Source organism: Temnothorax nylanderi, unplaced genomic scaffold (assembly GCF_030848795.1).
Source record: "Temnothorax nylanderi isolate EJ_2023f unplaced genomic scaffold, tnyl_v1.0 TNYL_tig0093_pilon, whole genome shotgun sequence".
Lineage (NCBI taxonomy): Eukaryota > Metazoa > Arthropoda > Insecta > Hymenoptera > Formicidae > Temnothorax > Temnothorax nylanderi.
Genome location: NW_027249155.1, coordinates 47648 through 72037, shown reverse-complemented (window position 1 = coordinate 72037; position 24390 = coordinate 47648). Strand labels below are relative to the sequence as shown.

Here is a 24390-nt window from a genome sequence, read left to right as displayed (position 1 = left end):
ATATAAATAAGTACTTATTTATTTACGCAAAAAGATTTTTATTAAAAATTTAATTTGTATAAATTAAATACTATTCTCAAAAAAACATAAGAATTTTAAAACCAAAAAATGTAATATTTTTGTCGCGTTCGGTTTAATCAAAATTTTTTATAAAAGCGAAAAATTACAATATTCATTATAATATATCTATATGTATTGTGTATTTATCGAAAGATTTTTATCATTATGGCTATCGGCTCTTACATATAAAGCGCTATTTTTGGTCTCATGCAGAAATCTATAGCGTGACTTCTTAATTATTCGATAAATATACGAACGAACATACTTATATTATATGATTGCGGAATAACGCTGTATTGAGAAGAAAACTATGAAACAGACTGAAATTAGACAAAAATCATACGAGAAGATGAACAAAGTGCGAACGAATTATTTTATATAACAATTCTAATCTAAAATGCTAATTATTAATTTTGTGTAATAAAAAAAATTTTGTTTCTGCTTTATATAGCAAATAATAAAACATTTTTAGTCATTAAGTCAACTCTTTATCCAAATTTTCCCAAGCACATTATCACGAATGTACGATATCGCATATCGGATGTACCCTTCGGGGAACCTCTCGCGTTTTTATCTTTCATAGACTCCCCGTAAAAAAGGCACTTTCCGCCGCTTTCCGATTCCGCGTAGCATATTGTTCCGAGATATGTATAAGTTGTCCCAGTTGTTCCTCGTCATTTAAGAATCACCCATCTCGCGTGGAAACACAAACATCTCCGCTCTTCGTGCCCGCGCCGCTTTATTTTTTTAGACCAACCTCTTACGGCCGCCATCTGCACGCATGCCGACTTTATGTCGCTCGGCTGCCAAACGCGAGTGACAATCCGCAACGTTCGCGACGGGTGTAAACCACCCTGCGGAACAACCCTTACCCTCCTTCCGATATGATTTCAGACGACACCCTCTCCTATAAAAAAATTAAAATTTTCATGTACCATGTAACTCTGAAACTGTTATAGATTTTATCTCGTATAAAATTCTGAAGAAATATATTCTAAAGAAGCTTAATTTAATTGCCGCAGATACATCTCGGATACTTCAGATTATCTGAAATAATAAGATATGAGATATTTTTGGATAATTGCGTTAATCACATAAGGAAAAGTATATACTATATGTATAATTAAATTATAATAGAATTCATCTTTCGGAAAATTTGTGAAGTATTATATTTATCGCATAGATAAAATCCCATTTCGGTAAAAAATTTTTTTATATAAAAATATATAAAATATGAAATTATATATAAAATATAGAAATTATATTTAAAATATATATTTTCTCTCTCTTATATAATTTCTGTCCATATATGTAGAAAAAATAATTAAAAAATAATTGAAAATAATTGAAAAAATAACTGCATTATTTTTTTACAAAAAGTAAAATTGTGATTAGATTATACAATATTCTATATTGTATAAACATATATAATTATTTTATATACGATTATTACATTTATATATGATTATATACGGACAATTTTTCTAGTTTCCTCAACTTTTAATTTTTATAAAAAATAAATAAAATAATCTTTTTAATTATTTCTTTCTATTATTCCCCCCCCCCCTGTACATAACTACATACAAACAGAGAATATACAAGAGAAAGAAAACATCTATATATTTTATCTATATATAATTCTATCTATTTAAATCATGTTTTTATATAAACGATTTTTTACCGAAATTTTTCTTGTCACGTAATAAGTAATATCTCATCGGTTACGGGATCATTATTGATGAGAATGCAGAGGTGTACCATTCCTCTGTTTAAAAACCATTTGTCTCCCGTAGAAAAGCCGTACAATCACCGAAATAACTGTATTAATGCAGCAGGACAAAAATATAGGGCGTTAGCTTTTGTCAAACAGGTCTGACGTATGGCGCGTGAAAATGCTTCGAGGAAGAAGAAGAAGAAGAAGAAGCGGCGCTATTCTTGCGTCCAGGTGTGAGCTTGTAACGCCAATGTAAATATACAACACTTACGCCATTCCGACGGAGGCTCTTCGGAAACTCTTAACGTATCTCCCTCCCTCTCCCCCTTCCCCTGTCTCGCATTTCCCGCCTTACTTTTGTGTTTCGACTCGTTTCTCGCCTACTTGGTATACGTGTTTTGATCTTCGGGAACTATAAACCGCCCGCTTTATTAACGATCCCCTGGACGATCGCGGATCCCGGACGTTGAACGGGACGCTCTCGACGTGATCGGGAGGGACATCAATCGTATACGCTAATACGCGAATGGCAATCCTTCAAAATTATTTCGGGCCGGATCTCGCTATGCCTGCACTGACAGAAACGGCCTTTCATCAGCCGTCGCCGTTCACGAAGGGAAAGAAATAAACTCCCGCTTGTGCGCTTCGCAAGAAAAAAAAATGGACAAATTAGAAAATAAAATATGAAATTTGATAGTTTTAGATTTCTCCTCTTTGTATTCGAAATATATTAACACAACCACAAAGTATCGCGGTTTTAAAATACAGAGAAATTCGCTTTAGTTTATCTGAAATATTAAATGGTCTGTTGTGCGGGTGCGGGTTTCTTCTCAATTGTTAGCTCCAAGTATTTTAAAAAATAAATTGTATTTTTAAAAAAGGTAAAAAAAGTCGCCAAATGCACACGCTAGTATGAAAAACTGTTATATATTGAAAATCCGTTGTACAAAATTGTTTTAATATATCAAATCAAACATAATTGTGCATTGCAACACAAATGGTGTTGATATCCGTAAGAATGTTTAGGTGAATAATAAAGTGTCGTTTAACATTTCATAATTTTAAAAATGTTAAAAATATTTTTCAAAAAAGTGTTAAAATTAGAAACGTGCGCCGAATAAAAAGAAAAAATGTGATATATATATATATATATATATATATATAATAAACGTTTTAAAAAATTATTTTTAAACTCACCAAGATAATAGAAGACATTTAAATGTATATAGTATTTATTTCTTCCCAATTGTTAGCTCGAGGTATCGAGCAACGTACGTTATGTTGATAACTGATTTCTGACAAGTTTCGGTACTCGAGCACGCATGTGTACTGCAGATCTACGCGTTCATCGGGACACGGGCACACATTGAGAATACACATGACTTTCTGTACGGATTCATGTTCTCGAGTCGACTTGTTTATCATGATCGGAAGCTGAAAAGTCGGGTTGTTCGCCAAGAGGGAGTGGGAGGTGGCAGTTCGTTAGGCAATAATGTATCAAGCTGATCGCGATAGCGAATATTAAATTTATTTATCTTCTCAAGTTAAATAGTATGGTTATATAGTGCGCCGACTGGCAACAAAAAAAAATGTAAAAAAATCGATTTTCCACGTCCTTTTAATTAAACTGTCCGATTGCAAAGAGTCACCGTCATCGAGAATTTAATTCGTCATTTAAAACGGAACGGAAACGTAATAGTCAAAACAAAAATAAATAAAACTTCAAGATCGTTACTTAATGATTGACTTGCCGACGTAAGCAAATTAGATTGTTCGCGGTCAAGTTATAAATCAAAAGATTACTTCAGATTCTGACAGTTCTGATTACAAAACGATGATTCGATTCTTATTTCATTCAGCTGCCACGAATGCACTACATTTCGAATTTAGAAAAAAAAAAGTAATTAGATGGAATATCTGTGTGACGTGTGTTTCCTTCGATTGAGAATGAGAATAAATAAACGATAAGCAGTCGCGATAGCGTCAGCGTGTTACGGACAACACGTATTGATATGACGCGCGTATTTGCATCTGCACAGACGAATTAATTACCCATCTCCAGATAAAATAACCCAATATCTTCCCAGGAAAATCGCTGTCTTAAAACAACTAACAGCTAATTTCGACGAATCGCCAAGATTGCTTCGAAGCAACGGCCATTTTTTCGGCTATTGTCTCTCGCACGTTGAGCACTGTTAGATATTAAAATATGAAATTTAAATTAATACCTTGATTTAAATAACATTTTGTTACTTTTAACCATCATGTGTGTCGAAATTCATTATTTTAACACAAAACAATATTATTTTTACTTCACTAGTTTAGTTAAATTAACGAATATTGAGTAGGAGCAGTGGCAACCTTTTAGAAATGGTTAAAAATGACTCAAATTGAATATAATTTGACACTACGAATTTAACTACGAACAACCTCTATATCTTCACGGCATAAACTTCTGTCATTTTTCGTAACATACGGCAATGATATTCAAGCGAACGCGTAGGTGGATGGTTTGGAAGGTGTCAGGTGCGAGCCGCGTGAGAGGGAGGAGGAGGAGGAGGAGGGCAAAGACGCACCCTTCTTTAAGAAATTCGGAGGCTTAAGATGAACCACCGTCTCTCTCTCCGATAGCGTAGGTCGGACCGACAAGGCGATGATGAACCGAGTTAAAATCTCGCGTAAATCCCGATCGCGCGTGCATGTGTGCGTGCGCTTTACGCGCTCACACGCGAGCTCCGTGCGATCGTGCTGGTGCTCCGTGCGCGCGTAGCGCAAAGCGAGGGAGTCTCGAAGGCGGTTCTTCAGTTTCGGTTAAGCGTTCATCGAAGAGAGAATACCATCTCACTCCGTCGCCCGGCCTCCACCTACGCCGTTTAATCCGTTCGAGCCAGGCCGGGTGTCACGCCGAGGTTTCGGCTTCCGGCTTAAGGCTTCGGCACCCACCCACGCCCCGTCCGCCGTTCCTACGGAAAGAGTGCTCGAAAGGACTTCCGTTCTCCAAACAATATGACCCGCCGTCACTTCGCGACCGATCTCGGCCAGGATCACGGGAAAAAGCCGACGACGGAAGTCCGCGGAGGAATTTGAGACGGATACGCGAATTCAGATCGGGAATGTAGAGAAAAAACGAAAATGCGAAGATTATTCGATATCTTTATTATGTGTCACGTGATGGTGCGTATGATGTAAGACGAAGTAGAAAGATAGAGAGGAAAGAGATGCGAGAGACGCTGTGATTTATCATATCGTCGCGACTATCGTCCACGGCAATTTCTCGGATTTTTCTTTTTTTTTTTTTATAAGACCTTGGTCCATGGATATCGAGGTTCGATGTGACGTTTATAGGGGCGGCAATACCTCTCTCGCCAAAGTAATGCCGATGCAATTAGCACGTCGATGGTAATTGCCGCTTCGTAGCAAAGGAGAGAGAGTGCAAAGTGCGGCAAACGAGTGCGAGGAATTATTTTCTCCGACCGGCGAGGGTGGTTTCGTCGTTTACTTGCACAGACGCACACGATATATCGGAAGAAGAATGCCGAGGAAAAGAGGCCTCTCCTTTTCAAAAATGCGAACAGGTAAGATGCGCGCAAATTTCGCACATGATGATCTGTCATGTTTACCGCATTAAAATTTAGACACGTTCTCCTTGCCAATCCGATATAATGTCTTTTTCGGCAAAAATATTAAGACATTAAAAATGTAATTCATTAATATTAGAAACAGAAATTATAATGGGTCATATATCTGATGCGGAAAAAATTATGCAGTTCTTTTTTTAAAGGAAAATATATTTCTTACAAACAATTTTTATTGTTGTATATTTTCTGTGTGCAATTAAATGCTTATAAAGATTTGAAAGTTTGTTTTGACATACGCGTTTGCTTACGTTGGAGAAATCCTGAAGGCTTCTTTTGAGGGAATCTGAATACACACGGTAGCTTGTTCCGCGTCTCGTTGAGTTAATAGATTCGTGGAACAAGAGTCATCTAATATGTATCAAATTCAATTAGGCCTGTTGCGTAAAGTACCAAGAATCTACTATAATCAGTGAAAACGATACACGTAATTACTTCACAAATTGTATTCGACGTTGCAGTTATTACTTATAAGAAACCGTTAAACCGATAAGGATTACATTAATGTTTCGTGAAATAATGCTACTTCAGATAAATTTCGGTTGGTATATTTATATATATGTTTCTATTTCTATTTTATCGCAAATTTTGCTTGCATAGTGCATTACTAATGTTTAAATGTTTTAGCTTAGATAAGAAATAGAGTGACTACGATATTCTAGGAATAAATTATTTAATGACGAATCGGTATAATCATATCTGTATGTAATGACCTAGAAATATTTATTTCTGCTCAATATTCTATAAGAATTTAGAAAATTTGGAGAATTTATAAAATTAAATAATAAAAAATATTAATGTTCAAAAATTGTACGATTAGTAATTAACAATATGGGGCAATTATATTTATTTGCGATAAAGCATCTTACGTTACTTATTAACATATAATCCTATCTACGTCACAATGCTAATTTAAATGTATTGTGTTTGTACACATATACGTACTTTGTATGTATTACGCTATATTATATTTTTTTGTGTGAATATATACTTATTTTTATACGAAAAAAACATATAAAGAAACTAGGGAAACATTTATCTACTATTTATCTACCATTTGTTTTTTTATCTTGCTTGACTAAATTTATCTCTTTCCTTCAACAAATGTTCCTCTGGGAAGAAATTAGAAACCAACCCTGTTTTTGCCCTCTGCTGTTATCTTTAATATCGGGCGCACTTTCGACCTTTCGATAAGTCCGATTCGAGATAAAAACCACACTTGTCGCGTTCACAATGTTAAAGATAATATCGCACTAATCGACAAATTTTTAGAATTACATTACATATGTAGCGCCGCAAGAAAAAGATAAACATTTTCTATTTTTATGAACTTGGTATTAAATCATCGCAAACACACACATACATACACATACACAGTAAAGATCAGTAGTGTGTAATAACGAATGTAAATAGAGCAAAACTTGAATCTTTATTTAATTCAAAGTTCGCGTTTCAACGGAATTTTGCCTTAATTATAAAACAGACTCAATTACCAAGACAATAAGATAATGAATAAATGTAGAAAATGAGAAGCTTTTGCGATTTCTCCCCGATATTTTTCCATAGGAAGTTGAAAGTTAAATAAGGAATCTGTCGTTTCATATACTGATTGCAGATTCCATTCTGTATATATTTATGTGTATCTATATATTGTTTGACGAGCGCCCCATGATATATTCACCGATCTCTTTCGGTCCCTTCACGAATCGCACGTTTAGGCAGGATGAGGCGTCCGCACATATAATGCCTCTATTGTAGTCTGTACGCCTAAAGCTTGGATTTGTGCAAATAAACGCGTGCCTCACCGCACGTGCATTGAAATTTCCAAATTTACCATTAACCATAACATGTAAAAGACAATATATAGATTTCAATTAGGATCGAATGTCATTACAATCTGTTACTGTTTCTATTGAGACAACAGCACCCGTCAGCTTGGCTACTATAGCTGTTGCTACAGCGAAGTATCTTAACATAGTCGAGAATTCGAATTAAGAATCTACACGTCTGAATTTTAATGATAGTACTCCTTGCAATTTCAGAGCGGTTATTTCTCAAGCCAAATTTCGGGCATCGACAACTCTATAAACAGTATAAACCAATTATAAAATAAAACACCTCTTTTTGCACATTGAGCTTCTAGAGTACAACCGAAAACAACTCATTGCAATTCGTACGAAAAAATTTACATAAATCTCCTTTTCTTACAAATTTTAATTCAAGGCTCATTTATCGAGACACTTTATAATAAATTGCAGAAAAGCAACTGTAATACTGGCTTTCCTTAAAAGTTTTCTTCAAGAATGAAGACCAAATATTTGTCGGAGAGCGTCATTAAGATTAGTAATTGGTAAACAAATTAATCCAGTCAAATTCTTACAAAACTGACGGAGTTATGCGGATAATTTGGCGTTATATCATAATTACTGGACGCAAGGCGTAAACTAAAATAATTCTCTGCGCGAGCTTTACCACGCGATACTCGTGCTATCGAGGGTCAGCCGACGGAGCCAATAGTGGTTTTCTATGCCGCGTATACGATGGCAAAGAGCAGAGGTCAGTAATAATGTAGCGTACATGCGAAAATCACGATGTCTGCGGCGGCATAATTGATTGTGCTGGATGGTATCGAAGCGAGTATTAATCCTCGATAAATTGCAAAACTCGTCCGCGGGATCCTGCGGGAGGCAACGCGGCGGGCCCTTCTCTCGAGAGATGGTCAAACGAGATGGTCGTTCGTCTCGAACGCGGTCGCATCGCGCTTTCGCGATGAAGGAGAGATCCGTCTTCTCCCTCCTTGCATCTTCGTCCCAAGGCTGACGCGACGAATCGTTAACTCGTTTACGTTATACTTCGAATAACGAACCGTGCCGCGGCGGCGGCGTCGTCGAGAGCACGGCGAGATCGATCTCGCGCCGAGAAACGGTCGATCTCGTAAATGCGGGAAATCTCGTAATGGAGATACTTCGGCGCGGGCACGGAATACGGGGCGATAATAGGTACACATAGCGAGACTCGTTGTCGGGGAGCGCTGACCGCAGAGATAACGCTTTGACCCGTTACAAGCTCCAAGAGCTACCAAATGAATGCCTTCACTGTCTCTATCTTCCTGTGCCCAATCCAAATATGCGGCCCTTTTTCTTCCCTGGCCGCCCTTTACAGGCCGTTTGCGACGGTCCCGCGGATCTGCGACGGCGATCTCTTTTGCTTCCCGGCACGACCGCCACCGCGGCGACGGCAACGGTCCATCCACCACGTTCCCCGTAGGAACGTTTGTAAATTACATTTTAAAATATAATAATATATCTTCCATCTTCTTACACGTTTTATCTCAATGCGAGCCATTCGAAGCTGGAGGTTTCGACGCAAATATCGAATTTTTATCTAAAAACGGATTTTCTGTTGAAATATTCATTTATAGTCATTTCGTTAAATAAAGAGACTGTAGAGATACTCCATTCTGTTAATAACTGGCTTAATACACAATTTTTTGCTTCAAGAGCAACGTGAAGATATTATCTTCCCAACGTAGTTAAATTATTTTCCAATTTTAATTACACGGAAAAAAGTGATGTATTAACAGCATTAGATCTAATTGGCAATAATCTTGTTAATTCAACAACAGTGAAACAAATACTTATTTTATTAAAACAAGAGCACATGACGTATTGAATTAACAAGATTATTTCCAATTAAATTAATGCTATTAATACAATATCATTTTTTCCGTGCACATTTTACACGAACAAAGCGAAAGTAATAAAACCTGTTACGTTAAACTTTATTACTAATAAATAAATGCGAACCAAGCTTCTTTTTAGAAAAGAGTCATTACTGTTAAACTCGTAGTGTCAAATTATATTCAATTCGAGTTATTTTTAATCATTCCTATAGGTCGCCACTGCTTCTATTCAATATGTCGTTAATTTAACTAAACCATTGAAGCTAAAATATTACTGTTTTGTGTTAAAATAATAAATGTTGACACACACGGTAGTTAAAAATAACAAAATGTCGTTTAACTCATTTAAATTTCATCCTTTAATATATTATAATATAGCTTCAGGCTTCTGAAAATACAGATCCGCCACTGTGGCACTGAGGGAGAGCATAAGATCTAAAGAACAAATGGTCTTCTTATTGCAGATTTATCAGTGACGGCTTCCAATCAACGTCAGCCAGATGTAATAGTGCAATTGCCCCCGGACTACGGGGGCTCCGAGATCAAAGCGTGCAAGGATCATCCGCAAATTTGCGGAAAAGAAGCGGCCTGTTATCCCTTCGCGGATAACACGTCGAAATGCGTGTGTCCTCACGACTTGTCGCTGCCAACATCGGATTTACGGTGTCCGAATCGTCTAATCGGTAAAGCTACTCGACTACTCTTTTATAAGAAGCTTTACTACACGAGATGAGCAATTTTAGATAAATATAAAAATAGCTCGCCACAATGGTTAGCGATGGAAAAGTCGAGAGTGACTTAGAGATGATGATTAATTAATGGAAACCTAATCGGTTGCAAAAATTATTGCGATAAAGATCAAATCAGCATTTACAATTAATATGACGTAATGTAATAGGATAATAATTTTTTAGTTTCTCTAACGCCTCGTCCTATACACAACATAATAATACCTCCAAGCGGGAACAACAGCACAAATAGCACGAACGCGCTTCCGGAAGCTGAGCAGGTATATTTACTGCTTGCCAGAATTGAAGTTTTACATAAATTTTGATACCTAGAATAAGTACCATTCTTTACACGAGCTACTTACAAACGTAATGAATTATTTAAAATCGACGCGACAGGTATTAGAGGGATTGAAATACAAGGTACCTGAAATCATAGGCGTAGCTGTTGCTTTCGTCGCGGTAATTGTACTCTTACTGAGCGTCGTGTACGGCGTGAGAAGACGGAGTTACAGCATCAAGTCGCAAAGAAGTCCTCTAGATGTAAGTTGCCGTATCCTTCATCGAAACGTGTTCATCCTGAAATGCATAAACAGTGCTATACACATTTGCATTGTATTTTTCATGTGTTCTTCTGGGAAAATTTTGCCTCTTTCTAAACAATTTATGCTATACTTTTAAACTCTATATATTTTAAAAGTAAATTTATCTCGAACTTATTTTTCTATTATCTTAGGGGGAGGATTCTTTCAATAATTGCATATTTTTATTTATTTGGAATAATTATCTTGTTCGTCACATTTTATCAGGGAACGCCAATAAACCTGAAGAAGGGACTATTATTAGCGCATAAGTACACGTCTAATCCTCAATATTTCACCTGCACGTCTCCGGGAGTTCCGATAATACAACGTGAAAGTCTTATATTCCTGCACGACATCGGCGAAGGATGTTTCGGAAAGGTTTACAAAGGTAAAATTATAATTTTGTATAGATAACAATAAAATTAATTAAGGGAGAATTTATCGATTCGTTTTATATTACAACGTTAGATCTTTCAAAAATTTTACAGGCGAGTGGTACAACGGAGATATGAAGGAAATTGTCGCTATAAAAGTTCTGAAGGACACCGCCACGCCCGAAACCGAGCAGGACTTTATGCGCGAAGTGGACATCATGTCCACGTTCAGCCACGCGAACATTCTATCCCTGAAGGGCATGGTACTACGAGACGCGACGAACAATCCGTGGATGGTGTTCGAGTATATGCCGTACGGTGACCTCGCCGAGGTCCTACGGGCGAACTCCTTGCAGTTCAGATCGTCGAAATCTGGACTGCAACCATTAACGAAGGTATCGTGTATCACAGCCGATAATTAGTTGGGACAATTTTGCGATAACGTTTCAGAATATATGCGGTGAAGTTTCGCGTTCAATCGCGAGTTGTCATATAAATTCTCGTGAATTGTGATTCATTGTGCGCGCGCGAGTTTGCGTGACATTAAGTTAGCGTTTCTCCTATCCGAAACGCGGCATCGCGTCTTTATTATCACTCATGTAACGTTATTCTAGCGAAATTTTTTTTATCGGTAGAAACAACTCGAGAATGACGTGTCATTTGTTTATAGGACTCATTATACTGGATCTCGATTCAAATTGCGGCCGGCATGACGTATCTGTCGGCGCAAAGATTCGTGCATCGTGATCTAGCGTGTCGAAACTGTCTGGTGGGCTCAGGCTTAGCAGTGAAAATCGCTGATTTCGGCATGTCGCGAGATATTTACACTTGCGACTATTACAAGGTGAATATTTCTTTAAATAAATTAGTATCCATAGTACGCGAAGACATGTGAGACATTTTGAGAAGAGATTTCGTATATATATACAATTCACTCTTCTCAGTTTCTTTGACATGGATGTATTAATAGTGATGGGATTAAACGTCTTACAAATAGATTCGAATCTATTGGCGTATAGTTTCAAACTCTCTATGATTAATTTGAAAAATAAAAGCAATATTTCAAGTACATTCGAACCTGGACGAAATGGATTCAAATCTTCTATCAGTATCTCGAAAAACAAGAGTATTTTATTTCTAACAGTAAGTCGACTCAAACCTGGATCAAATGTGTTCAAATCTTTTCTGAGTACTCTACTAGAAATTTAATGTGTATATACTTGTACACACAAATATCTCTTCATTACACTTTTACATAATAATTATAATTAACGTGACTTCTTCAGATTGGAGGATCGCGTCTGTTGCCAGTACGATGGATGTCACCGGAAAGCGTAGTGTACGGAAGATTTACCTTAGAGACCGATGTATGGAGTTTCGGCGTTGTCCTTTGGGAAGTTTACTCATTCGGAAAGCAGCCGTATTACGGATTCAGTAACGAGGAGGTCAGACGTGCAAGCATACGCCAATATTTCTCTCCTTATCAGTTCGCCCGGAGACTTCGAACGTGTTTCTTCGACGATTGTTCCAGGTCGTGAAACTCATACTTCAAGGAACGATGCTTGTCCCGCCGGACGAGTGCCCGCCCATCGTTTGCCAAATAATGCACGATTGTTGGAAACTCGAGCCGCGGGAACGAATCAAGTTTCCCGACATTCTGGAGAGGCTGGAAAAGGCGCAGAACGAGTTGACCCGGCAAGGGACGCTGCCCAGACCGCCGCAAGGCCCGGTGCTGCTGCGCACCCCGGACGTTTTGGATCCGGACGGCTATTTGCTTCCGGCACCTGCGATCCCTCGCGAGTATCTGCAGGCTCTTCCAGTTCTGTCTGACTGATACATTCGTAACAGTGAAAGAACTTTTGAATTTCAACCACGAAAAGTTGCTCCGAGCGCGATATGCGTGAGGGATAAAACGAAGAAGCTTATCGAACTCCTGTGAAGTGACAATTAAAATCAGTAATATTCTGGTTGTGAAGTGCACAGCTTACTCTACACCGTCTATACCACAAAGCTGAGTTAAAAGTATAAAGCGCATACTTAGTCCTCGTCATTATTATTTGGCGGAATAATAAAAGCATAGCATCACTATGTCCAGCGTCTATATATAAATAGACCAAATTTTTAGATGCTTCAACAAGTTTGAAATCGATTTTTACAGTTTCTCAAATCTCAAATATATATTTATAATTAAATATAATTAAAATTTTTTAATTTTTACTTGATTTTTCTGGCATTTTTGCTAAGATTAATTTCTAATTAATCGAAAAATTTTTACAGTAGCTCGACTCATTTGAGACCTATGCGGACAAAATTTTTACAATAAAAACTGTAGGTCATAATCCATCCAACATCTACGATGTTACATTACAATTCAATCAAAATATTAAACTAATGTGTAAAATTGATTTTACATTCTTTTTTTATCGGCTAAGTAACTGGTTAACAAAGTGAAAGCCCTAATCCATGGTACAAATAAATAATTACAGCACAGATTCTCGCCGCGTAATAATCATCATTAAATCATCAAAAAATATAAATTATGTGTTATATATAAGGAATGTATACGAAAGCTTGAAATATCAATGCTTTCAAATGCACGTCCACAAGATAGTATTAATGTCATTTTTACGATAGAACTATTTTATTAATGTTTCTAAAGCGTATCAATATTAAAGATAATAAATAAGTAGAATAAAGTGATAATAAAAAGTAACCGTTAAGATCAAACCAATGAAATCATATATTGCGCTTATTGAGCACAATAATATATGTAAAATTTTTTATTACTCGGGATTTTATATATCGATATATCTCCTTTTGCGAAATCTATAAAGTAGTTATTAAGAAATGTAAATAGAAAGTATTCTCGATAGTTTTACGTAAAAGTTTATATAGTGTATGATAATTATAAATAGTAATAGTATTGTAAAAATGATTTTTATTAAAAAAGAAGCTTATTATCGCGACAATTAATGAATTTAATTTTTTTTCTTTCCTTTCTTCGCTCGACTCACAATTCGTAAAAGGATTTACACTTCGTGCACAACGCATTAAATACTTTTTTCAATATACATATTCAAATTCGCTTCATTATATAGTAGTCAGTGACGTGAAGATAGTCACGCGATTTATATCCCATCTCTCATAATTCAATAAAAGTAGAACAGTCTACTCACTACTGTTAACAAGAGCCAACTTCAGTGAACGTGGAAAAAATCACAATAAGCCCGGATAAAGAAACGTAAAAAACTATCGTAGGAAACGGTTCGAGACCAGGAAAAAAAATCGCAGATTTAAACGTAAAAAGATGAATCGGTTCTCGGCCGGCGAGATCCTTCGATACGCACCCGTTTTTCGTGGGACTGGTACTACGTTTACGCGAGCGTTACTTCTGTAGTAATTTACGATAATTCACTCGTTTACGCGAAGGAATTATCGTAAGTTACTACAGAAGTAACGTTCGCGTAAACGTAGTATGGGAGCCTTCTTCTTCTTATTAAGATGGCCGTCGAGCAGGATGCTCAAATATAGGCCAGAGCGAAGTAGTATGGGACATGGGAGCCGCTTGGATTGTTGTTGCCGTGATACGACGGTTATTTGTTTCGAAGGTGGCTCCGGGGGGGGGGGGGGGGGGAGGAATGAGTCTCAAGAGTCGACAAAACCCGGACGGGACGCGGAACGTTCGAAACGCGCCGTTGACGATTCGCGCGCGCGGCGGCGACGGCGGCCGTTCAATCTTCGATCCCAGGGCCCGATTTTTCCCGATTTTTCCCCAGCGATGACCGCCGCGAGGATGTACGAGGACTGCGTGCTGCAGTCGATGCGATTCCCGCAGAAGCTCTGGCGGATAGTGAACGAATGCGAGACCGGGGCGATCCGGTGGGGCGCGAACGGCAACACCATACTGCTCGATTACAAGGGATTCCAAGCGGAGTACCTGGACGCGCGCCGGCCGATCTTCAAGACGAGCAACATCACGAGCTTCATCAGGCAGCTGAACCTCTACGGCTTTCGCAAGGTCACCTGCCACGGCCGCGACCCGGTATTCACCTCCTGCAACCCGCACGTGCACGAGTTCCTGCACGACAACTTCCGCGCCGACCGGATGGATCTGCTGGCCGAGGTGTGCCGGAAGGCCGGCGGCAAGGGCCGGTGCACGCAGCACGAAAAAGAGGCGAAAGGTGCGGAGGAGAATCCGCAACTGGAGGAGAAATCGCGTTCGGAAGAGAATCGCGTGTCTCGCTTAAAACTCTGCCAGGTACATTCGTTGAATATGAGTTATACGCAGAATACCCTTTTTTCGTTGTATAGTGTAAGAAAAAAAATTTATACAAAAATTGGATTGTTATTAATATTTATTAACTTATTGCTTAACATATAACAATTGATATTAATTAATTGCTTAATTTTTTCAAAATATTTTACGACTTCTTGGCAATAATATGGCAATAATACTTATATTTATGTTATAATTCCCAATAGTTGGCTTTGACTAAAACTTTGGAACAAATTATCCAAGAATATCGACGGGAACACGAGGAGGAAAAAAAAATGATCACAACAAAGAATAATACTCTAAAACGGATAAGAAACTCTCAAGAAGATACAGGTATAATAAATATTGAAATTGACCTTGATTATCTATACTAGAATATATTAAATTGTTCAAAAAATTTGCGTTAATTTTTCTTCATCAATATATGAGCCCTTAGAGAATAATAAATAATTTTCTCATCAGGCTTATACTGATAAAATTTCTAAAATCTTTTATCGCTAATAGTAACGCTTAAATTATTGCGACAAATTAGCAAAAGTATATCTATGTTTGATGAAATTAAGAAGAGAGAAATCTTAATAGATACGTAGAGATCAATTTAAATCAATCATCTATTGCATTTCGTTCCATCAGAATCTGGATATAATTTGAGTTTTTAACACATATTACTTTGTATGTCAAAAGTTTGCTGTGTATATACAATATACTTTGATATATTTAACAAATATTATTAATTATTAGTGTCAAACTTTCTTTTTTTGAGGTAAACTTCGTCAAAAATGATTTTGATAATGTCAACGATGTTTATACGTGTCAAATATTATATATGATGTTAAATATCTTGTACGTGTTAAATGTCTTAAATATTAATAATTGTGTATGTTTCAGTTCCTGTTTTGTACGAGATTGAATTCAGCAATGTTTCGAATCGGAAACTTACCATAGAACGGAATGTAAAATATTCGGCGTTTGTTCCTATAAAGACAGATACATCGTCCGAACGCAAAATGATCTCTTTACCTTGGCGCAGTGCTACGATGGATAAACGCAGCTCGCACTTGAACGTTCAAAACACTCATTGAAATCAGCCTGGAACTGATCTCGATTTTCTTTCAAACAGTATTTATATTACAATGTAAAATTACAATAATGTTATATCTGTTAAATTATAAATTACGTTTAATTATTTAATATAACGATGATTAGTCTACTGACAAATAAAATCCACATTGTAATCGTAGGATCTCTCCAGTGTACATATAGTAAAAAATATCGGTGTTAAAAATTAAAGTTTAAATAAAAGATGTTTATTTTATAATGGAAATGAGGTGAGCAATTTTTTAACCAAAAATTTTAAAACACAATTTTTATTAAATTAGTTTTCAAGGAATTTGTAAAAATATTAAAATGATTATCAATTTTTACTTGTATTAGGTTCGGACTCCTGATTATTCCTTCGTTTAGCTTGATCCATTTGATGTCTCTTTAAGAAATTTATAAATGACTCTTCCTCTTTCTTTTTTTCAACTTCATTTTCCTCGAAATTGTTTTCCGTTCCGTCTTCGTCTTCGCTTGATTCATTACATGCGTGTTTCAGATAGATTTCCGAAGTGTCACGACCATCGTTAACCGTTGTCACAAAAGCTACAGCTTCTCCCATTGTTTTTTTACTAGCCTTTTCTAATTGTTCCTTCTCTGTCTTGTTTCGTTGAGCTTCCCTCTCTATCTTAAGTTTTTCCCAATCTTTTTTGTAACTCCTATAAAAATAAAACACTTGTATCATAAATTATAATAAATATACGGGGTGACATGTGACTCTGTGTAAGAGCGGTTGATTCGTAATTGACTAGTTTTTTAGGTTCAATTTCGGCCACCCCACGTACGTTTTGGTTTTGTAAGAGGATGATTGGAAAATTAAAGGTTGTATGAAGGAGGTGACAGTAATAACTCATTTCAAGAACCCATAATTCAATAAGATATATTGTATGTGATGTACTGTCATTGATATAGCAATTTGTAGATTTTCAAAATATATGGCAATGCTTACGTTTCATATTCCTTTACGGCAGCTTCAGCCAGTTTCAGAAATTCATCAATTCCAGCACCCGTTACTGCGGAAACGCCACAGCATTGCAAATGACTATAAAACTCGTCTAGTGCAAGTGACATGCTGCGTGTAAGATTATTGATATAACCGCTTTCCTTGTCGAGTGCTTCTTGGAAAGCTTCGAAATCGTGCATCCATTCGACTGCATAACTATGCTCAACAATATCGATCTGAAATACATTAGTAATGCGTCAAGTGATTGTATCTAAATTGTAAAAAACATACATGATATAGTTATAAAGAGAATTAATTACCTTATTCATGACCACGATAAAAGGCAATTTAGTTTTATAAAGTATAGAGCAAGCGTATAACATGTTGGACATAAATGTAACAGGATTAACGCTTCTCACAGTGTCTACCACATATACAACGATGGTTGGAAACTGAGATGCTAATGCTTCTGTTATAATCGAGCCGCTAGCCGACCATGTAAAAACCTCAATTTGTCCTGGTGTGTCAAAAATTACATAATTGTGCTGCTCTTTACTGGCTTTGTTAACAAGTTCGATAACCTGATGAAACTTTGTGGTAAAAAGATTCAAACTCGTAACTATACCACCATTTGGGCCCAAGTTATATTGTTTCATCACTTCTTTATAATTTACAGTGTCCCTTATATCTGAAAGGAAATATAGCTCTGTTTAAAGCAAATAATAACAATAATAATGTTTATCATAATGCATACTTATATTTTACACCGCATAGTAAGTTACTGTGATTTATCATTACTTATCACTATTTATATTAATTAAGTTTATTTTACCTATATTAGCAGGATACGGAACTTCTTTACAAGCAGGATCTAAATTAACGATGTATGGCTTTCCTATATTATACAACCTAGAAACAAGTCTAGAGACAAATGAGGTTTTTCCAGCACCAGCCATTCCAAGTACGATGATACATGGTATCTTTCTTTCCTCTCCAGATTGGTCTTCCATTCTAGATGTGGTATCTGAAGCACCACTTGCTGCTTCCGCAGCATCAGAATTACTCTTGAACTCTGCCATTTATAAATCTGTAAATTTTAAATTTCACATTACCACCTTTGTTACAAACAAAAAAAATTTATTGAGAACAATAAAAAAGTATCTCTTTTCTACTTGGGGTGCGTTCGCGAAGCTTGCTATTAGCATTATTCCATCATTCTTTCCCTTCATCGCTCATTAGATATAAAACAAGGATAAAATGACACAATAGCGTGCTACGCAAACGTACCATTGTCAGCAAGTGTAACAGTTGAATATGGAGATATGAGATTGATTATGATAAAAGATTGTAATTATCTGAAGAAATAATTACACAATGAGCAACATAAAATTACAGTATCAGAATATAAACGTTCATTATAACCATACTTTTTTTTTCTTTTTTATACTTTATATTTTTGCAGAATTGACCAGAGGCACAGAAACTTTTTTATTTCCCTGGAACTTACAATTTATTTAGTTGTTGAAATAAATAACACTCATTCTTCTATGTACGCTGCGTTTTTATCCGACGCGATACGGAAACCCGAGTTGCTCTTGAAGCTTGTTATCCTCCTGATTAGAGTCGTTTTCGTGAAGTGATTAGTTTTATTTATACACGTGGTGTAAAACGTGCTGACGACCACTATTGATTATTGTGGAATTCAAGTTCAAGGGTTGTTTGGACGGTTTTGAGCTTACAAATGCCTACAAGAGGTTTATTCAGGTTTATTCTTTGTGGCTGAATTTTCTGCACTCATTTCGCTTTTTCTCTCCAACGTGAGATTTGTGGCTACTCTGCAGCTCCGGCGCAGACGCAACAAATCAGAACGCTAATGCCCGTATCAGACTACGGATTGGGATTGAGATTGGATTGAAATTTAATCAATCAGAACAAAGTTCACTAAACTTGAGATAGTTTTCTTTATTCCGATTGGTCAAATTTCAATCCAATCTCAATCCCAATCCGAAGTCTGATACGGGCATAACGTGTACTGTGCAACCAATCAGAGTCCTGGATTACATCGAGCATTTGGTACGCGTATCAAATAGTAAATTACTAGTAAATTAGTTCAGTTATTGGTCGCGTTCAGCAGAACAAACCGCTTCGTAGCAATCGAACGTAATTGGTTCTTACTTTTAGAACCAACAAATCAAAATAAAATGTTGATAAAAAGCAAGCAAAACAGTTGTTTTGCTGAACGCGACCAATGGCTGATCAGCTCAAATACACTATTTGATACGCGTATCAAGTGCTCGATGTAAACTAGGCCAGAGTCGTTCCGCGTCAGAAAACTAGAGGGCCTCTAGAGGCCCTCTACAGAAAACAGCACAAAAAGAATCGATTTTGGCTTTATAAACATCGATTCTCTCAAAACTCGTCGAGAAAATCGATTTTCATGACAATCGATTCAGAATCGCACATCACTAGGCCCAAGGTACCCAGAGTACGCAGGTTTTGCCGCCGCAGGGACCGGTAGCGAATCCGCACACCCCGCAAATGATGCCTACTCCGTATCCTGCGCCCGCGGGACACTGCGAGGACGAACTGCAGCAGCAGCCGCAGCAGCAGCAGCACCAACAACAGCCATTACCGCAGCCGCAACAGTCACCGGCGCCTCCGGTGATGTCGTCTCAACAACCGACCACGACAGCCGCGGCAACAGCTGCGGTCGCGGCGGTGGTTGCAAGCGCGAATGCGACCGCGACTTCCGCTCCGCCAAACATGCCGCCGGTGTCCGCCATTCAGCATAATCCCCACCAGCAAGCAATGCTGCCGAATGCTCACCCGATGCCGCCACATCAGAGCGCCCAAGGTACCCAGAGTACGCAGGTTTTGCCGCCGCAGGGACCGGTAGCGAATCCGCACACCTCGCAAATGATGCCTACTCCGTATCCTGCGCCCGCGGGACACTGCGAGGACGAACTGCAGCAGCAGCAACAGAGAGGTATCTCTCTCTCTCTCTCTCTCTCTCTCTCTCTCTCTCTCTCTCTCTCTCTCTCTCTCTCTCTCTCTCTCTCTCTCTCTCTCTCTCTCTCTCTCTCTCTCTCTCTCTCGCGTGCGCGCGCGCGCACACACACACACACACACACACACACACACATGCGCGCGCGCGTTTTTATTCTATTCTTAGTATTCTATTTATGCATTATTTATTTGTAATTTTCATTTTCAGCTTGTATCCAAAGGAGAGGTGCGGGACGGTTGCGTGCCAGCCGGTACTACTTTAGAGGGATAAAATGGAAATATCGCTAGGAACGATTCTGGATGTGATGAGACAGGCAGGAAATAAACTGTTTGATTTCTTGAACACTCTGAATACTCTTTTATTATATATATGTATGTATCACACTCTGTAACGTAAATCGTAATGGACGTCTGAACACGACAGTGATCGAGGGTTCCTTGTTTTACTTTTTCGTTTATCATCGTCCTTATATCGATGGACGTTTTAAATTTTTCCGCGACTCGGTGATTTCGGGGAACTGGCTCCGCGCGTCGGAGATATCGATACTTCTCGAACTTCGGATTCAAAATCAATTTAAAGTTCGATTTGATTTCGAATCTGGCGGTCGCATGCGCGGGGTAAATAATTTGAAATTCAATTTGCATATTAATGAGATAAGAATTCAGCGCGTGAAAGATATCGCGCCCTTATCGATGGACATTTTTATCGCAATTTTAGGGAAACCGGTTTGTTGTGCCACGCGTTGTCATGGTTAAATCGATCGTGGTATTGTATCACTTTACCGCCGCAGTATACTCTCTCGTTGCTACTCTTTGCGCCGAGACTCGCGGGATTCACGAAATTGACGTTACTAATGTAAAAACAAAAAAGATACACGATGGTAATTTGAGCTGAGTTGAGACTTCGTCAAGACAATTCCAAGATCAGCTGATCGATCAGGCCGCGATGACGTTGGCGCGATCGAGGGTAGATTACACGACGGTGGGAGTCACCTCACGTGGCACAACCATCATATTTCCGCCTAACGAGGCAACGAGGCAACCGCAAAAATTCGCCGTTGCAGATCACGACGGCGTGCTGCATATTTATGGTATAAATATATATCCTCGCATTTCGTTGCAATCCAAAGATATCCTAACGAATGAATAGTAATTAATTAATAAACAAATGATTTAATATATTAATTCATAATGGATTAATTACTCTGATGACGATATTAATCGCGATAAGTATGAAAAAAGACTTTAATACGGTAAATTGTCTTTAAAAAATGTTTCGATATTAATGTCGCCATTGAGACAAATATTATAAGACGAGATATGAAGAAATATACAAAATTATTCCTTTCTTGGCAGGCATGAAAAGGGGGGATCTGCAATTGTCGTTTAAATCCTTGCCCGGCCCAAAAATCCAGAGAACGGTCCTTGGTGGCTCGATAGGTATGGTGAAGGATAAGATTTTCATTGCGTATGGTAGCTCTGTGAAGGGATTCACGAGAAAGGGCAAGCTGTTCTTAGAGTTCGATACCAGCCTTATAGATCCGATTTCCGCGATGTAAGTTCGCTCACACTTAGCTCACACCACGAATGACACCTTCGACGTGCTTCGTAATCCCCGTTACCGTGTTTATCATTACGAAGTGTCCCCCACGTAGGTACGTCCCTCGGTCCTGATCTCGCGGCGTGCGCGCGTGATCTTTATCACCGGGCGATACCGAGACTGCAAGGACGCCGATTCGTATTTGGCTGGAGAAACCTTGCACGACGTCGTGCTCTTGCTCGGAGATGGCAACGTGATGTACGCTGTTCTAGCCTGTGCGGATTGTGCGGTAAGACATCGCGATAGATTTTATATAGAGCATGGATTCGAGGATCCGCCGAGGGCGATCTGCTGGACACCGGCGACTGTATAACCGGTAAAGCCTGTATAACTGGTTCCTTTGACGCGGATCTGTCTCGAATCGGTACAGTCGAATTCTGCGCAATGGTTTTCGGCGGTTCGTTCGGTAGAGCGATATTTAACACATCTTCCCGCCTCTCAATCTTGATCTTCGTGGGACTGATCACCTTCTTCTCCAGTGTCTCCCGCGCCTTCGCCGCCAGGCCACTCTGCAGTCGTTTCAATGTGTTTAGTTCAATAATCCTCCTTTCTTCGTCTTCCTCCTGCTGCTGCTGCTTGCTGGGCTCGTCGTCGGCCAGATCGGCTTCATCCTCGCTCGACGATCTCAGACTCACCAGTCAAGAAATGCTGTAGTCTCAGCTGAAGAAGCTGTATCTTTGAGAAAACAACGGTCGATTACTTGATTCCGTTTCTATTCTTAAAAATTACGTATCTTTAATATTTTCATGATTTTACCTGGAATATCTTTTCATTCTTGCAAAGTTTCTGCAATTTAAGTCTTTTATTTCACTTCTGAACAGAAATTCACGGAGATTCGAGGATGGAGTTGTTATTTTTCAGAAATGCGTCTTTTTTGTAGTTGATTCATTCAATGCAGCTCTGCTTTCCAGGTGCGCGTTTTGCACGGCACAAGTAGTCCAACAGTCCTAAGATTGCCGAGCGCTCCTACGGTGCTTTCCATATACAGGTATTATTAATCTTTTACCCATTGCATTTCGAGTGAATTATTTTGTGTTATTCATCCCATAATTCAGAGAGGGAGAGATATACTCGAGGGACCGCGTTTTGGTCGGTACCGCGGACGGTAGAGTCGGACTACTGATCCTCCAGGGCAACAAGACCCTCCGAGTCACCTGGCTGCTGACTTCGACGGGCTCGGAAATCACTTCGTTGGATACTCATCAGTTACAAGACGGTATAGATATCCTCATTGGTCGACAAGACGGAGTCGTCGAGGTGTACACGATTCCCGACGAGGACGTATCGTCCACTCTGCGTTATCACTACGTGAGTAACGATAGCCGCATTCATAGTTTTCACCGAATTAAATCATGCTAGTTTAGATATGTATCATTACAGAACGCCGGTGAAAGCATTAGTACAGTCGTGGGCGGAATAATCGGCGTCGCCAATTACCCTGAGGTTCTCGTCACGACTTACTCGGGCCGAGTATTCGGATTGACCACCAGTCCTCCTGGTCTGCTAGAAGCGGGACAGAGCGACGTCGGATTGGCCAGGCTGAAGTTGGAGATACAACAACTGCAGGAGAAGCTCAATGAGGAGAAGGAGTCGTCCAATTTCATGCCGGACCCTCTGGCACCTTTGATATTAGCAGTGAATCATAAGTAACTGTAGCAAAATTATTTCTACAAATATAAAACTGATTAATCGGGATTGAAGTTGCAACTGAAACCAATTCACAGAATGGTGCTGCACAAAGAAGACGCTTCGTATTGCCTGTCCGTAGAACTAGACGCGTCAATCGACAATATTCTAATACAATCCGATACGCCCGTCGACCTGTTGGAGACGGAGAGCAATAGCGCAGTGGTCAGCTTGTCCGCTTGCGTTCCTAGAGAGGGCAATTTTGTTCTTGCCACTTATCGATGCCAAGTATACAATATTCTCGCGATTCTCTGAAACGATACATAATCTTTTTGAATTTTAATAATATCTCTAAGAGTATGAGCTTTTTACGAAATATAATTTACAAATAGATCAATACGAATCGTCTGGAAATGCGACTGAGATCCATCGAGGGTCAGGCGGGTATCTTGCAGATCTACGTAACGTCTCAGGTATTTTACACGTCGCTTTTCGCATCCTATGTAGGTGTATTCACGTTGTTAACGTCTATAATAATTCTCAGATACAGCCGAAGCGTTGCCGTAAAATCTCAGTTCCTATTTACGCCTTATCTCTGCACGTCAGGCAACACGATGATGATGACACCGCGTCCAGTGGTCCGTTTAATGAATTGAAACTAAACGGCAATTTCACTATTGCCGAGGTACGTTTCTTTGTCCTGTTAATCTTGTTATGAGAGAAACGGTTTTCCATGTTCTTTCCATGGATCTTCTCTCTAGATGCACGCGTGGCTCTCTTTAGCGTTACCCGATGTGCCCGAGAGACCTCATATCCACGAGGGTGAAGCTGTTTTAGTGTATATCTCGTCCTTCATCGGAACGGTCCTCAAATGCAAATACAAGTAAGTTTATAACGTAAAATCAGACCTGCATTCGTCATTAATCTTTTGCTAAACTGCAGGAAAGGGAGCGCGCTTTTTCTCGGCGAGAATATATCCACCATCATAATTCTCAGAGATATCTTGACGAAGGAAGCGACGAAACGAAAGATAAAGCTAGACGTGTTCTGCGGTAATTTATCGA

General features: G+C 38.7%; 3 protein-coding genes, 1 long non-coding RNA gene and 1 pseudogene across 6 annotated transcripts; 3 read left to right on the top strand and 2 right to left on the bottom strand.

Moving 5' to 3' along the window:
* Positions 1-111: 111 nt before the first annotated feature.
* On the bottom strand, positions 112-12272 carry LOC139775139 (uncharacterized). Of its 2 annotated transcripts, XR_011718748.1 has the most exons (4): positions 12132-12272; positions 10247-10398; positions 2972-10148; positions 112-967 (listed from the first exon to the last, which is right to left on the bottom strand). It is a non-coding gene; the product is annotated as an uncharacterized lncRNA (long non-coding RNA). The 2 variants fall into 2 exon arrangements; XR_011718747.1 differs by lacking the exon at positions 2972-10148.
* LOC139775132 (high affinity nerve growth factor receptor) lies at positions 5217-13746 on the top strand. The gene is made up of 9 exons (XM_071710908.1): positions 5217-5349; positions 9556-9774; positions 10006-10100; positions 10219-10362; positions 10629-10791; positions 10892-11172; positions 11448-11621; positions 12064-12222; positions 12309-13746. The coding sequence occupies exons 1-9, from the start codon at positions 5307-5309 to the stop codon at positions 12609-12611; spliced, it is 1581 nt and encodes a 526-aa protein (XP_071567009.1). The 5' UTR covers positions 5217-5306; the 3' UTR covers positions 12612-13746.
* A 664-nt stretch (positions 13747-14410) lies between these two features.
* Positions 14411-16655, top strand: LOC139775137 (uncharacterized). The gene is made up of 3 exons (XM_071710914.1): positions 14411-15035; positions 15260-15386; positions 15942-16655. The coding sequence occupies exons 1-3, from the start codon at positions 14556-14558 to the stop codon at positions 16133-16135; spliced, it is 801 nt and encodes a 266-aa protein (XP_071567015.1). The 5' UTR covers positions 14411-14555; the 3' UTR covers positions 16136-16655.
* Positions 15115-20065, bottom strand: LOC139775134 (GPN-loop GTPase 1). 2 transcript variants are annotated; one of them, XM_071710911.1, is made up of 5 exons: positions 19921-20065; positions 17927-18181; positions 17415-17782; positions 17101-17330; positions 15115-16810 (listed from the first exon to the last, which is right to left on the bottom strand). In XM_071710911.1, exons 2-5 carry the CDS (start codon positions 18171-18173, stop codon positions 16468-16470), a joined length of 1188 nt encoding a protein of 395 aa, XP_071567012.1. In that variant the 5' UTR covers positions 18174-18181; positions 19921-20065; the 3' UTR covers positions 15115-16467. The 2 variants fall into 2 exon arrangements, with proteins under 2 accessions (XP_071567012.1, XP_071567011.1); XM_071710910.1 differs by lacking the exon at positions 19921-20065 and adding an exon at positions 18602-18974.
* Positions 20014-24390, top strand: part of LOC139775136 (BBSome complex member BBS7-like) — a 5137-nt pseudogene continuing 760 nt past the window's right edge.